We start from the raw sequence: 16,548 nt of genomic DNA, 5'->3' as shown, positions 1-16,548 counted from the left end.
ACCTACCAATATAAATTACGGGAAGCTGGACATTTCGCTTTTCGAGTTCTTCCCTGATATTATATTGTCCCTGATAATATTTGACAATGTTTCACGTTCATTACAAAAAAAATGGGTTGTCTGTAAAGTCGGTTTACTGACGATAGTTGAACGTGACAAGTGACAACGTCCGATTGTGCTTCTTTGTCGCTCGTTCCGCGCTCTCGCTTGCACTTCAAGCCTTATATGGAACGCCTCAGAGCGAGGTAACGCCGCATGAGTCTAGTTTTTTCGTGCGTGCAGCCGGCGCTATCGAATTATAAGACGTTAATGTCACGTCAAAAAACTCATTCATTTAAATGACAGCTAAGCCAAGCAAAATACTTCACCTTGATACAGTATAGTAGTACAGGTAGTACATATAACCCGAGCAGATAGAGAATAGATCTGAAGATGGCGTCCGCTCGCATACGTTCTCGCTCACTCTCTATCGCTGTCTATACTCACACAGTGAGGTACGCGTTGCAAAAAAATAATAGGATTCGCTTTCTAAGCTAGGTACTTGACGCGCTCCGAGTTATAGTGGCTTTTATTGATAGGTATTATAAATTATTGTTTTTGTAGAGTTTGATTGTTATATTGTTTGCGTTACATTTGATTGTTATTTATTTTCGTTAAGTTTTTGTTACAAACTAAAACAAATCGATGAACCAATAAAACGATGTTATAGAACTTAATTTGCCAACCGTACCATAAGTACCCGTCGCAACTCGCAATCTTCAGATCTATACTCTATCTGCTCGGGTTATACCTGTATGTATATTAGGAAGCTGTGAAGCAGCCCTTTTGTGGCCTTTATTCATTGCTTTTTGAGTTGGCGTACATAGCATCTGTGTCCTTTACATATATAAAATGATGAGCTTGTTCAAACCTGTCAAAATATATAAATTATAATTTTTGTTATTCATTAAATGGAAAAAAAACAAATCAGTCTTTAATTTAGTACTTTTTCCTATAAAACTCGTAACTTCTTCTTCTGGCTCCACCCAATCAGTAAGGACACCGCCACTTAATGTGGGAGAGACAGGACTCAAATTTCAGTCAGGACTTGTATGGTTGTGACCAAGTAACGTTTCACATTTGGAACTGGGTGGAAAAAATAAGCTGTAAGCTGTAAGAAAAAATAAGCTTGCAATTTTTACACTCGTAAATATTGCAAGCCTTTTTTTAAGTTTCCTAATTTAGTTTGAAACTAGAAGTATATTTCCTTAATTATTATTGTATTTTCATGGTAGGTATTTCACACAAAAACCCTTTTGTGTTCGAGCATATGAATTAATTATTTATCAACCGAAAAAAAATCTTTATCGAAATAGCTTGTTTATATTGTTACAAATGCTTTTTATTTTCTATTAACTGGCGTAAAAACTGAAGTTGATATAGTAAAAATATAAGACTGTATTTGGATCAGCCGAAGCTTGATTATAGTTTGTTTATAGTTTTTTGTATGCCGTTTCGGATATCTCTAGTGATATTTACTTTTATCGATAACGTCGATAAAACACGAGAACGTAGCCAAAATATACGCAATAATGTTTTATAACGTGAGGTTTTTTTCGGTAAGCTCTCACAAAGTCCACAATATTTATACGGCGTGAGTCGTGACTGAGTCTATTACTCTATCGCACACATGGCTGAAATATAATCATAGAGATTATAATTATTTCAACCTTTGATTGTTCTAAAACAAATATTGTAATGGCTTGGCAAATCAGTTCGTTGAACTTATTAGCCAGTAGGTACTTGCTGAATTTTGATACGATAGCTGTTCATAGTAAGAAGGATTGGATGAGGACGTATTTGTTAAGTTAATTAGGGTTTGTATGTTTTATATTAATTTAGAATTGGCATAGTTTTATAGATATTATTAGATTATAGATATTATTATATTCTTTGAGGGGGGTAAGGAAGAAAAGCAATATTGATATAATAATAAAACATAAGAATATAGGCACTAGATATTATCGACATTAAAATAATGACATCACTATTTTAGTCCTGATTTGAGAATAACAGGCCAGTTTAAGGCGTGAACAATTTTCGTATAGTAAACAATTCTTTCAGTCGGGCGTGTGTTATTTTTAGGTCAATAGCTTCAGGATTCGCTCATCGTCTGTTACATGTACAAATGAATGTGTCGACTGCATGCGTTGGGAAGTCAAGCGTTAAAGTCTATTAAAATGTCTGCACATTGCATCCTACTTATAAATAGAAAGCAATTTTAATCTTAAATATATGAGTGTATTGTTATGTGTTACATGGCAGCAACTTTGTAGAATTTTAACGATAAGTATATATTAATGTCAATTACATAATGAAAATACATAAATATTAGGCTTTAGCAATACACAAGGGGAAATTTATAGATAAAAACAACGAGCCGTGAGGGTTAAATGTTCATAATGTTCTAACATCTTTATGGTATTTAGGGTAAGGGAAATCACAATATTGAGATAGTGTATATTATAGTTTTGTGAGCACTGAGTATTATGTGTTATATACTAGCTAATATATAGCTAAAGAAATTCAATGTTAGTGTCAATAACTTTCAGCGCGATGATCTAATGCTAACTATTATTAGGGCGGGATTTATCTCATTAAATAAATTAGGCCATACTTAAATATTTCATTATTGTATGACGCGAGCGCGGTAGGGCGGGTGCGCCGCCCACAAGCACCAGTCTCGACGTCCACTCCGCGCGGTCCGCCGGTCGTAATCCCATATCAAACTTTTTTTTTATTTAACCTAAATCGCGTGTGATTTGTTTACGAACGCAACACACCAACTTTTCAAATATTGGGATTCGACATTCTTATTTCAAAAAATTGTGCGTTCGGATACTCTGGTGAAATTGTGTTTGAGGATGTTACAGGATCCTTCAGAGCAAGGTATTGAAATATTTACCGGATAAATGTTGCTGTAAATAAAACAAATAATATTTGATTTCTTGTAATTTTAATAATTATTACAACAATAACTACAACTATGGCGAAAATAAACTTAAAGCTCTACTTTTTATATCAGCTGACATATTAATCTAACATATATAGGTACCTAGTTTAATTGATATATATAATTTGATAATTTTGCAGTAATTATTAACAACAGTAAAAAATAATGAAATAATACTGAATTTAGTTTGATCTATGCAATATGCTCTACTTTTCTAGAATAGGTTATACGTACATTTTTAACTACAAAAACGGATCTGTTTATACAGGTGCATTTGAAATTAGAACATACCTATCTTTTTATTTTCATTTGATCTTCATCTATTAAAGTGCCTGACATTTCAACTGCTGTTACATGCATGTAAATCACAATGTAAATAATAGGAATAGATATATAATTATGTATAGTAGAGCTTTTATACACACCAAATAATTCGAATAAAATGAATTTTGTACATATATTTGTATTATGTTTTTATTACAGTTTTTTCCGTATTACCATAGTTTTAAAGTATGTATTTTTATAACTAAAAAAATTAGACAGCGGGAAAGGAACCTACGACAAATTAGAAAGTGTGTGCAAAGTAATCTTAACTAACTGTTATGAAAATTATAAATTATTATTTTTTTATTAAAAAAAAAGTAATGTAGTTATAATGAAACTGAATATGTAAGATTCCAATTGCAAATAACAATGCTTTTAGCTGATGCTTTATTTTTTTATTCTCAACACGGTTTCAAATTAACGCAATAAGATATAAGTAATACAATTTCGCTCTATCATCGTATTTATACAATAGTTATGGTTCTCATAATTTATAGCTAATAGTGACGTTAACATTCGTTTTCCCCTGAGTGTAGGCCAACCCAATTTATAGGGAAAATTAGCTTCCAGCATTCTAATTTATTTAGCTTGTTATTATATTATTGGCATACCAAATTGCAACTAAGTATACCAGCTCAGTATTGTTACTTGAGAGGAAAAAACAAATAAGTATAACATAATGTACTTAAAAATTAGATTTATATAGGCTAAAATAATGTGTATGAGCATGCGGTACATTACAATTTCCTATGAAAAATGACGTAGCGCGGGAAGTTGGCGCGCCGCCATGAAATACGAGTATTTAGCTGAATCGAGACCACACGAAGGTCAAGTATTTTGGATTTCGCATTTATTATGAGCTTTATTCAATTTCAATGGAAAACAAAATAGTGCAATGCAACAATTTAAACCGGCTCTTTCCCATTATTCTTGAATCTTGGGGCATGATCATTCCCTGAATAAACTGTTTAATTGGGCGTAATTAACTATGACGATAATACCAACTTGTGCGGTAAATTCTCAATAATGGACAAAGGATTATTCGCAGTGTGATTTTTTGAGGCATATGTTATTTACTCCATAGAAATAAGAAAAAGCTATGTAGAGCCCGAAAATATGTGTACGTTCTCTATATACTAAGCACATTAAAACATGTGTAGAAACTAGATTAATACAATTAAATATAGTATTTAAAAAAATCTCAAATACTTTATCATAAAATGCGGATGGATATAAAACGTATAATGGTATACCTGAAATATAATCAGATTTTATGTCAACGTTCAAACTGTGTCCTGTGAACTGTAAAATGAAAAAAAAAAATACTCAAGGAAATTTACGGAGACGTTTCCTCTATGGAAAATAGTTTAAATCTTAAAGAATCTAATCCGTGGATGTTATCAATAATAAAACAAAGGGTTCAACAGCCTGAAACTATTTCGGTTGGTTTATGTTTGTATGTCGTCGGTTGCTAAGCACGAGTTAACAGGGGTGTTGATGGACGATCGATACTAAATTTTACCTTTAATATTTGTTATTAAAGCTTTTACGTACAGAATGTTTAATTTTTGGAGCTTGTTTAGTTCTATAGAATCTGCCTTAATTGTTTTGCTGGAAAAACCAGAGTTTCAAATATGTTGTTACCTACTTACCAAAAAAGCGTAGATAGCAGAGAAGGTTTAAGTTTTCATAACTAAAAACGAAAATAAGACTTTAATTAATACATTGTGGTAAAAAATTGAAGAAAATCTAGATTTTATTTGATTTATTATTTACATTCTATCCCATTATATTATCAATTCTGCCCTAGCAAAGCTTCAATCACAACGACATAAAATGTTAAGTGATGCATATTTTTAAAATAAAATACCATTAAGGGGTCGATTCATTATCAGCACATAAGAAAATTTTATAGAAAATGTGTCTTTTCAAGATATAATAATAAAAAAAGAATTTTGCACATTTTGGGTTGTCTCTGACGATACGCAACCATGAGGCAGCTTAGGACAAAACATAGTAAACATAATATGAATATCTTCCGATTAAAGCATATAATTATTCTTTTATTCATTACGCCTATTCATTACTCAGTACCTATGTACTGTCTAAGTAAAGAATGTTGGACAAGGCTAGCAACCCACTCGTACTTTGCAACTAAAATGCTTTTGAATATTTTAACATTTAAAAGCTCTTTACATCTTTCTTAACTCATCGTCAAATTCAATTTTCATTCCACTTAATTACAATTGCTTTAGGTACTTTATTCAACCTGAATAGCTACTAAAATATTAAAACATTATTTTACAATTGCTGCAACTTATGAAATATCTTATATAAGTAATGGTTTAATTCATGGTCAAGAAACAAATAATAAAAAAAAACTTTCAGCAGAAATTTACCCCTTTTCTTAAACTATGACCGTTAACAAGTACATTTAACAATTATTTTTTTACTTGAGTAAGTAATTACAGTTGTTGCAGTATGTGCATTAATTGCTAGACAAAAAATTACAACTAGTAACAGAAACAGAAACGATAATAATCCGTACCATACTCAAATGACTTTAACCATGCGATGTGTGACTAGATACCTACTGCATAAACTTTGCAAAAAATAATGCAACAATATCAATTGCTATTTTATTACTCCACGGGGGTTCCAGCATTACACTTCGTTAGTTTTATAAGTTTTGAATAAAGATATTTGCGGTGATAGAACTTTACTTAATTTAAAGAAAATACTAAAAGCTACGAAGTAACTACATATTTAGTAATCTGTGCTAAAGGATTCATCTTCTAGGTAGTTATTTATAGCACGTACATAAATTGTATAGCAGTATTCGTAAGTGAAATTTCATTTACAGGAATATATGAAACTATAAATACCTACGACTATTCATATATAAAGTGAACCGTAACATTCATATTATATCTATCTACCAAATCGCCGTGCATGAGAGCACAAATATTTTTAGATATCCTTGATATGAAAGATGCGAATTCTCATGACGAATAAAGAAATAATATAATCTTGAACTAATTTATAGATGCTAAGTTTATAATAAACTTTAGCTTATAATTGATATATTTGCAAATACTTTACGGAAAACTTTCTTGCTAAAATGTAAAAGATATTTATCGTCCCTATGAGGAGAAACTTTATTGCCTTTTTATTAATAAGTGAATAAAATACACCTCATTGAAACAGGTATAAAGAAATGTGGATGCAATTTTGCATGTCACACGAGTCATATCATCCGACAATGTTAATAGGCTCAATTGTGTTGTCCTCGAATCGCACAGGTCCTTATGATTGAATTATACTTCCATACACCGCGCCGTCAACAGCGTGAATATGACGTATGAATGTACGGTCTACACAATTCAAAATATGCGAATAGTAATTAATTACAGTGTTTCTCATAATAATTAATAGTAATAACTAATAATTAAAATCTTTCTCACCAAGAATAGTTTCTGGAAAATTTGCTCTCAACATTCAATGATTTTAAGTTTTTATTAAGTCATAAATAGAGGATGGCTTGAATTTTTATCTTATAAGTTGAATGAGTAGATTATTAAAAAGAATTGAAGATCTTTATTTTGCTTAAAAATGACCTTGTAAATTAAATATTGATACTTGTATTTCAGGTACCTAACAAGAACCAGAACGAAACCAGTAAAGTGACTTGACTCAAACCAGGCGAAAGACCGCGGACGATCGAGAATCCCGAATCCTACGAGCCGGAGACGTCACAAAATGGCGTCTACCGACACTTCGACCTCCAGCCAAATATCTGCCGTAGCAGCCGAAGAACACAAGCGTACCGTCGACGAAGCGTTCCTCAACAAATTGAAGAGTCTCGTCGAACGTTTGAGGCTTGAAAACGCAACCTTGAAGAAGTCGCTCGACATCGAGCGGAGCGAGGGTAGAGCACTTAAGGCCCGATTCAATAGCGAAATCAGAAACTTAAAGACTGAATATAAAAAGAGAGAAGATTTGCTAGAGAAACAATTAAGATCATTAAACAAGCCAGAAAAGTCAGAAGACTCTTTAGCGAGCAATAAGCTTCTAGAATTGAAACGATTGTCAACAGAAATTCAGTCTTTAAAAACTGCAAATAAAGGGCTTTACGAAAAACTCAAGGTATGGACAATTAATTCATCATATCAAAGTTTTTTTTTGTCTGGCGAATAATTTAAAACGGGACAAATATCGCCATATTGATGCGATAAAAAACTCGCACAAGAATACAATAACGCTAATTGTGATACCAATTGCCATAACGATGTAAAATTCCCGTAAGCTTGCTGTATTTAAGGGTTTTCGTTCTTGATTGTTTCCGGTGTACAGTGTACTTCCGTGACCAATTGATCCTTCATCTGATTGAGTCCAATACTGTAAAACACCACCTTGATTTAGATGATTCAAAATATAATTTAATCTTTGAAGATATGGACTTCCGTATCGTAGGCCATAGACAATGGGACATGGTACTGGACATTCTTCAACAGTATGAAAAATTGGTCGGCCACTTATCATATTTGAAGGTTTACGGCTAATATATTGAGTGTCAGTTTTTCTTAACAACAGAGCATATTGGAATTCCCTTTGGTCAATAATTTCTTTTATTCTTTGATCATTTACTATTTCGATCCGTTCTTGAATCCTTTCATAATATTCATCACTTAAACTGTTGTTAAACAAAATAAAGTAACGTCCATGCACTCCGAAAGTTAGATTTGTTTTAAACAATTCAGATAAAGTATTAATATCAGGTTTATATCTTGGGTAAGTTATAGCCGAAGTTATAATTCCCTAGAAGAAAAATATGTTTTATAGAATTATATTATAATGTTATCATAAAGATACTTAATATTAAATTGAATGTAACATACTTACATCAATAGCACAATCAACTACCAGTGAATATAACAAGATCATTAATAGAACACATCTGAAGATTGGTCCTGCGAATGGTATATCTACGGTTTGTCTTATGAAACACTTTATTAGGTCTAAAATAGTTTCTGACGTACTTCTATTATCCTTCAGTGCCCAGACTTGTGTTTCAACTTTTCGAACTAGAAGAGTAACTGCTATAAGCAGCACCACATTGCACATGAAAAGTACCAACATATTTGTCGATATCAAATTTAACGTAGTCCTAAACGTTGATTGTTTTTTTGACTTCTTTACCATGAAACACAACTCATCTTGTGACAAAGGATACGTGGTGTCAATATAACCATAATATGTAGTTTTTAATATCCTGGAATTGAGCTCCAGATCAGTATACCCATCTATTAAATCTGCAGTTACACCTGTAGCTGTCCCATTATCTAACAAATCACCTACTGTGTTGCCGTCTCTGGGTGGCAATGGTTTGCATGATGCATTAAATGTTTTCATTACTGTCTTCGCCAAGCTTGAATTACATGTAAGAGGACCGGTTGCATCCGATGTGTAACTCGTTCTGAATACACTCAATTTCAATTCATGTCCATATAGGTCATCAAACTGCCGTAAAAAAAGTTCTGACACAGATTTAAGGTCGGTAATATCTAATATTTCTTTGTAAAAAATATTGTATGCATATACCTTTAAACAATCAGACCACAATACTAAGACGGAGTTGGTCACCCTTCGATTCCACAATAGTTCGAAATGATTCTTCATCGTAAAGAAGAAATAACTATCGATTTGTACAGGCGTTTTAATTACAAAAATAACAGCCGCTCTGGGTTGAAAAACTCCTGTTCTTATAAATGCTTCTATTGCAAACTCACTTTCGTCAATTGATAAGTCATTGGCAGTTACCACATAAGCTGTTTGACCATGAATGTTTATTTTTGGTTTTACCTTAGTAACGTTAGTATCAGGACAACCATTTAGAAGCATGACTGGGTACCCGTTACCGTAGTTTTCAGTATACTTTAGGATTCTATTTTCAAAGTAGGTAAATTCACAAAAAGTAACTGTATAAAACCATTGCTTGTATGCATTGAATATTTTGTGAACTACTTGATACGCGTACTCAGCTTTAAAGTTAGTTTCATTATGATATTCAAAAATTTCCTTGTAGAGAACACTGGTAGGTTTAATACACCAGTAAAAAGGAAGAAAAAAAATTAAGAAAATAATTTTAACCGACATTTTTGGATGCGTGTTGTCCAGAATGAGAATATAGGCGAACTGAAAACTTTAAGGTCGCTTTAGAATTAATAGGGGGCGTTAGTAATTTCTCTATTCACATGTCACAGTGTGTATAAAAGCATGTCAATTAAGGCGCAAAGAAAATATTGGCAACGTTTAATGATTGTGGTGATTTTCTAACATCACGACGCTTCATTAGTTGTTACTGCTAGACAGTTTTATTTATAGCACTAGCTGTGCCCGCGACTTCGTCCGCGTGGAATAGTGACTGCATAGTAGGTAGTTACTACTTAACTTATATTGAATAAACACGTACTACCATAAATAATTAAACGAACTGTTAGTAAAATTTATTACTAAACTGAGCTAAAAAATAAAAATAAATTCCTTCCTTGTATGGATGTTTTTGACAATATATATAACCGTTTCTACGAAAAATCTTTTTTTTCATTCGTTGATCTCAAAAATAAAAATTCCAATCACCAGAACGACAGGAAATTTTAATAATTTATTTTTAATTGTGTTTTGCACAATTTTGTTAAATTACGACTGGATGAAAATTTTATTCGTGGTCGTCGTCGTCGTTGGTAAGGTGAACAAATCCTTATCAAAACATCATACGCTTAAGACAATAATTAGTATCGATAGCGGATTCTATTCCTTTGCGTTTTGACGTTTGTCTCAGCGCTCAGATCTTTCCTGTCTCACGCCGTAGTAACTAAACCGTTTAGACCGTGCAATAAAAATTAAATAAAAAAAAAACTCAACGCAACGAAGAAAAGTGCATAGAAAAAGGAAAAAATGTTGTGTGGTTTTATGAAACCACGGTAAAAGTGAAACTTAGGCACAAAATTATCGTATTTGTACGATAATGACTCCGAACACTGCTTTATACCTACTCGGCAGCCGACCGTCACGCGACATGTGCTACACAGACCAAAAAGTTTGAGACGATGTAATAAAAGTTTCACTAATTTTACAAACTTCCCGAAGATCTTTAAAAATAAATACCATTTTAAATATTTATAAAAATAAAAAACAAAGTCATCGGGGCTGCCATACCATCATTATCATATCATATACAATTATATTTTTTTTATAATGGTACTTAATTTTAAAGATCGTCGGGAAGTTTGTAAAATTATTATTTATTCCTTTTCCTTCGTTGCGTTGGGTTTTTCTTTTTAATTTTTAAATTTTTAACTTCGGTTTCTTATTTTCATGTGATATTTTCAAGTGAGCGAGACCTACCTCTACCTCCATATTACATTCCTACATACATCATATGGATATCTATAAGTTTGTTGCTCCTTGACATCTTTTAAGTTGGGCCGTAACCGTGCACAAATTGTAATGGATCACAGTGGCAAAAGAAGTGGTATCTTTAGGAAAAAAAATTGCCAAGAGCCAGGCCTATGTGGCTTTGAGTAGAGTTCAAAATTTCCAGGGTGTGGCTATCCTCTCGCTCCCATATCCCCCTCTTCTTTCACAGACTTTCAACCCTTCTCTTTCCACACCTAGTAAATGGCAGAACCGATTTTGATGTAAACCATATTATCTAATTATACCTATATGTACCTACACGTCATATCCTGTCGTTTGATGCTCCATTTGGTTTATTTATCTAACCGCTGTCACCCCTAAATGTAATAAACGGATGAACCGATTTCGATAAAACACGTTGCTCTTTTATATTTTGATATGCCGCTTGAGTATATTATTTGACCACATTCGATTATTGTTCATTCCCACTTTCACCGCTGTTATCTAATAAATGGATAAACCGAATTGGATAAAAATATAACTAATATTTTTTCCCACATTCCCACTTTTACCTCTATATACCTAGGTATAATAAATGGATGAACCGATTTTGATACACTTTATCTAAGAACCAGCGTCGGAAAATATGCTGCCTAACACGCATCTAATTCGTATTACCTGTTAGCGAGCTACGGTGGCACAAACAGACAAACATAGCGGTCAAACACTTATCACCCATCTTTTTGATGGTTAAAAATGGTTAAAAGGGGTTAAAAATATAATACGACATAATTTAAAGGACATTTTATGTATAAAATTTACCTAGAAGTAAGCATAATTCTAATTTGACCCCTTCCCCCCCTACTACCTCAGCTTACCCCCCCACCCTTGGGGACTTTCGATATGATCACCTGGACATTTATAAGGAATAATTACTGTAGCGTATAACAGATAACTTACGTTTTATCGTACACTGTATAGTGTACAATAGAATGCTTTTGCAAATGTTCGCCGTGAATACTTAAATGGTCATAACTTTTTATTTACAAACCGATTAACATGAAATAAACACTTAATGTTAAATGAAGATTACCACAATATATTAGTGAAAACCGCATCTAAATCGGATAAGCCGTTTCTGAGATTAGCGTGCACAAACATACAGACAAACAGACAAAAAAAATTATAACTACAGTTTTGGGTTTGAGATCGATTTAATAATAACCCCTGCTATTTTTTTTACATATTTTCATTGTACAGACATCACTTTTCTAGAATTTTATTATAATATGTATTGAATATTGATTGACCACGCGCAAGGTTACTAATTTCCACTACATCCTCACGCAAATCGTCAATTTTTATGAACATTGAATCTGTAAATAAAAAAAAATCAAAAGATAAGTGTACCTAATTTTAATAAAAAGCTACTAACAAATAAAGTTTTATCAAGAACTAAAGTGACCTTCTTTGGGCGTATAATATAGTCTTGTAAAAGTTATACATGATAAAAATAAAATTTCATCATTTTCTTATTTTGTCATAACTTTAACTAATTAAAAACATGAGTCTAACTATATAATTATAATAAACAATAAATATAAAAGCTACAACTTACCTTTTGTGGGAACGCAAGAAGGCGAAAATTAAAAAAAAGCCGAAGATTTTTAAAAATGTAACCAATGAACACAATCACTGTTATCTGCTATTACCCAAAGAGAATACAAATATGTACTACGTCTATTACCTATATAACTGTAAATATAACTGTAACTAACATCAAATAATAAACATCTACCCTCACTTATAAAAATTTAGTATATTCACATGAAATATAAGCGCACCTGAAATTTACTCTGGGAAGATATGAATTATTTATTTAACTTTAAAAAAAAAACAAACTCACCAACATCATAATATTTAAATTATGAATTTCCAAGGAGCGTTAATATTATGTAAATTGATTTAATTTTAATGAAATCTCATAGATGGCGCTGTTTTAAATTTGTCTTTATACTACTAAGATTCATTATACTGTTTCTCTGCCAAAATTACTTAAATGATGTAGTTTTTATAGTGTAAAGGTAGACAATAGCATGGCTTACTCAAAAACAACATTTAAACATGAGTCTTTATATTGTACGCTGTCGTAGTACACGGAATACGTAAGAAAAATAAAGGTTCACAGCTCCTCCCCCGAAGGTGATAGCATGATAATATGTATATAACAGCCTGACCCGACCTGTTAGTAATATTCATGCAAAATTTGAAGTAAATCCGTGCAGTACTTTCTGAGATTAGCCTGGACAAACATACAGACAAACAGACAAACAGACAAACCGACAAACAGACAAACAGACAAAAATTCTAAAAACTATGTTTTTGGCTTCTATATCGATTATAGATCATGGATTATGTATTCTTTTAAAAAAATATTCAATGTACAGTTTTGACTTTCCTACGATTTTATTATATGTATGATTTAATTTTAATGAAATCTCATAGATGGCGCTGTTTTAAATTTGTCTTTATACTACTAAGATTCATTATACTGTTTCTCTGCCAAAATTACTTAAATGATGTAGTTTTTATAGTGTAAAGGTAGACAATAGCATGGCTTACTCAAAAACAACATTTAAACATGAGTCTTTATATTGTACGCTGTCGTAGTACACGGAATACGTAAGAAAAATAAAGGTTCACAGCTCCTCCCCCGAAGGTGATAGCATGATAATATGTATATAACAGCCTGACCCGACCTGTTAGTAATATTCATGCAAAATTTGAAGTAAATCCGTGCAGTACTTTCTGAGATTAGCCTGGACAAACATACAGACAAACAGACAAACAGACAAACCGACAAACAGACAAACAGACAAAAATTCTAAAAACTATGTTTTTGGCTTCTATATCGATTATAGATCATGGATTATGTATTCTTTTAAAAAAATATTCAATGTACAGTTTTGACTTTCCTACGATTTTATTATATGTATAGATTAAGTTTGATTAAATTTTTTATTTACAGTGGTGGACGTTTAATTAGAAACTCGTAACACGATGAAGTAGTCATCAAATTCATTTAACATTTACGTATTTACGTATTAAAGATTAAGTATTATTTCGTATGTAATAGAACACCCGTTTATCTAGTTTTATAAGACAATGCTTAATTTTAATCAAACATTAGCTTAAATTAATAAAATTAAACAACTTTAAGTGAAACCTGATTTCCGAGTATTTTCAGTCTGGACAACAAATTAGAAACAGCATGCTTCGCGTGATCCAAAGTCAAAACCTGTTGAAATGCCGCCAATATTCTTTCTTCTACAAATATTTTCACCGTTTTTTAAACATTCTATCTAAAAGTTTCTGAAAATTAATTTGCTTTACAGTATAAATGGTTAAAAGTATGATTTGTGACCCATCAACAAGAAAAATAATTTTAAGTTTACATTTTGACAAAAACTAGAGTTACAGGAAAATTGCAAATCATTTAGAGTGTTCAATAAAAATATATTCAATGCTATAGTTTATTTAAAAGAGCATGGTACTTCTGAAAAAGTGCCTAGAAAAGCTCTATCATGAAAAACCACTGCACGCGAGGATAGGCAAATGATTCTTTTGGCAAAGATGGATCCATTTAAAAGTTCAAATTCTATTATAAAATTAGTTTTTTCCGAAGATGAACCTCGCAATGTGTCGATGAGATCGGTTCGCAGGCGGTAATTTGAGGCAAAATTTTTTGGAGAGACGCCAGGAAAGTATAGCTTCTTACAAGGAAGGGAACAACGTGTTTCATTTACTTAGAAATAATGCTAATGGACAGTACGCCAGTGAAAAAGTTTTATTTTGGGATGAAACTAAAATTAATTTAATCAATTTTGATGGCAAAGGATACACGCGTCGTTAAGTTAACCAGGCCTTAGATAATAAATAAACAGTTAAGCATGGCGGAGGAAACATTATAGTATGGGCATGTATGGGGTTGTTTTTAGACTGTTATAATCTTTATAGACAACAACGGCTTTACAACGTCGTGCCTTAGATTGTATGAGATTTTAACACGTTTGCAAAAACATATTTTCTAATAGAATTGGAACCTTTAAATGGATCCATCTTTGAGAAAATAATTATTTGCTTATGCTCGCGAGCAGTGGTTTTTCATGGTCGAGCTTTTTTAGGCACTTAATCAGAAGTACCATGCTCTTTTAAATAAATTGTAGCATTGAATATCTTTTTATCAAACACTCTAAATGATTTTATTCTTTCCTGTAACTCCAGTTTTTGTCAAAATGTAAACTTAAAATTATTTTTCTTGTTGATGGGTCACAATTGTTACTTTTACCCATTTATACTGCAAAGCAAATTAATTTTCAGAAACTTAAATACGGAATGTTTAAAAAACGGTGCAAATATTTGTAGAAGAAAAAAATATTGTCGGCATTTCAACAGGTTTTGACTTTGGAACACTCGAAGCATGCTGTTTCTAATTTGTTGTCCAGACTGAAAATGCTTGGAAATCAGGTTTCACTTAAAGTTGTTTAATTTTATTAATTTAAGCTAACGTTTGATTAAAAATAAGCAATTTATTATAAAACTAGATTAACGGGTGTTCTATTACATATGAAATAATGCTTAATCACTAATACGTTAATACACAAAAGTAAATAAATTTGATGACTACTTCATCCTGTTACGTGTTTCTAATTAAACGTCCACCACTGTATATAGGAAAATATATTATATTGCAAGGAAGTGAATTTCAGACATGTACTGTTATAATTTGCTGGAACTGCAATATTACAGGCATTTATTATAAGGACCCCCTGTATACATATAAATCATTCTACATTATCGATTACATTAGCAATTAAACTTGTTATAATTACTATACTATGTGTTTCAACGAGTTTTCAAAGAATATCTATAATTGATTATTTATATTGATACCTAGGTTGCACAGGCGGCGGAATGCGCTCGCGCTGCTGAGTTGCGCGCGCAGGTTGCTAAGCACAACGCGTTGGAACAAGCAGCGCGGAGAGATGCGAGAGCGCAGTGTCAGAAATTGGTAAGCATTTTTCTATTCGATCACTTAACAAATAGCTAACTTCCTTCCAAGTACTGTAAAGCTCTCGACTTACCGTAGGTAAGACCTCACAAGCTCGCCAGCAACGCCGAAAATGCACCTGTTTCACAAACAGTTATTTTTGAAAGTGTTATAAATAGGAAGAGGCTACAGATTAACATCTAGCAGTAAGTATTGAGCAAATGTTGAGGAACAAACTTTGACATTATGGTGCTAACGAGAAAATATCACAATGGACGTAGTTGCTCTCTGTTTTCTTCAGGCGTCCAACATTTCGTTTTTCTCCTTTGTTAATAATCCCCAGGAGTTTTATTTGAAAACATTTAATTTTTTCATCTATTAAATGCGAATTTAAATTCACACGTAAAAACGTAAGCGTTAACATTTTATTTATCTTATAGTTTTTGTTGCGTGTTTAAAGCATCGACCTCAATAATGAAATTTAGACCAAATATTATCTTGCAATTTAATATTAATATTATTTGGTATAAATATTTAGAAAATAATAAATATTTAATTTCCAGCTGGAGGAAATCAAATCGAAAGAGCGAGTGATCATCCAATTGAGGAGAGAGGCGGCGCGGACGTCATCGCAGAATGAACAGGCAAGTAGTTTTAGTGAATACTACATTTTCTTCACTTTGGACAATTTAAATTTAGAATGTAGACTGACCGTTAAGAATTTTTTAAATTTTATTATACGATTTTTTTCTTAATTATTAGA

General features: G+C 32.1%; 2 protein-coding genes across 4 annotated transcripts in view; one reads left to right on the top strand and one right to left on the bottom strand.

Moving 5' to 3' along the window:
- The first annotated feature begins 2,725 nt into the window (after positions 1-2,725).
- The window catches only part of LOC149482770 (uncharacterized), a 100,424-nt gene continuing 86,601 nt past the window's right edge, over positions 2,726-16,548 (top strand). For 2 of the 3 annotated variants that reach the window (XM_089703246.1, XM_089703245.1), the window contains exons 1-4: positions 2,728-2,928; positions 6,967-7,462; positions 15,693-15,806; positions 16,349-16,429. In XM_089703246.1, the coding sequence (XP_089559372.1) occupies positions 7,076-7,462; positions 15,693-15,806; positions 16,349-16,429 (582 nt within the window). In that variant the 5' untranslated portion in view covers positions 2,728-2,928; positions 6,967-7,075. Of the gene's footprint in view, positions 2,929-6,966; positions 7,463-15,692; positions 15,807-16,348; positions 16,430-16,548 lie in introns of all 3 variants that reach the window. The other variant, XM_089703248.1, reaches the window with a different exon arrangement.
- LOC149482771 (uncharacterized) lies at positions 7,481-9,472 on the bottom strand. The gene is made up of 2 exons (XM_089703554.1): positions 8,219-9,472; positions 7,481-8,134 (listed from the first exon to the last, which is right to left on the bottom strand). Exons 1-2 carry the CDS (start codon positions 9,470-9,472, stop codon positions 7,481-7,483), a joined length of 1,908 nt encoding a protein of 635 aa, XP_089559680.1.

The sequence above is a fragment of the Colias philodice genome, chromosome 14 (assembly GCF_061535455.1).
Source record: "Colias philodice isolate Cphi_HAF_F1 chromosome 14, ilColPhil1 Martin Lab GWU primary, whole genome shotgun sequence".
Taxonomy (NCBI): Eukaryota; Metazoa; Arthropoda; class Insecta; order Lepidoptera; family Pieridae; genus Colias; species Colias philodice.
This window is presented reverse-complemented; position numbering and strand designations above follow the sequence as displayed.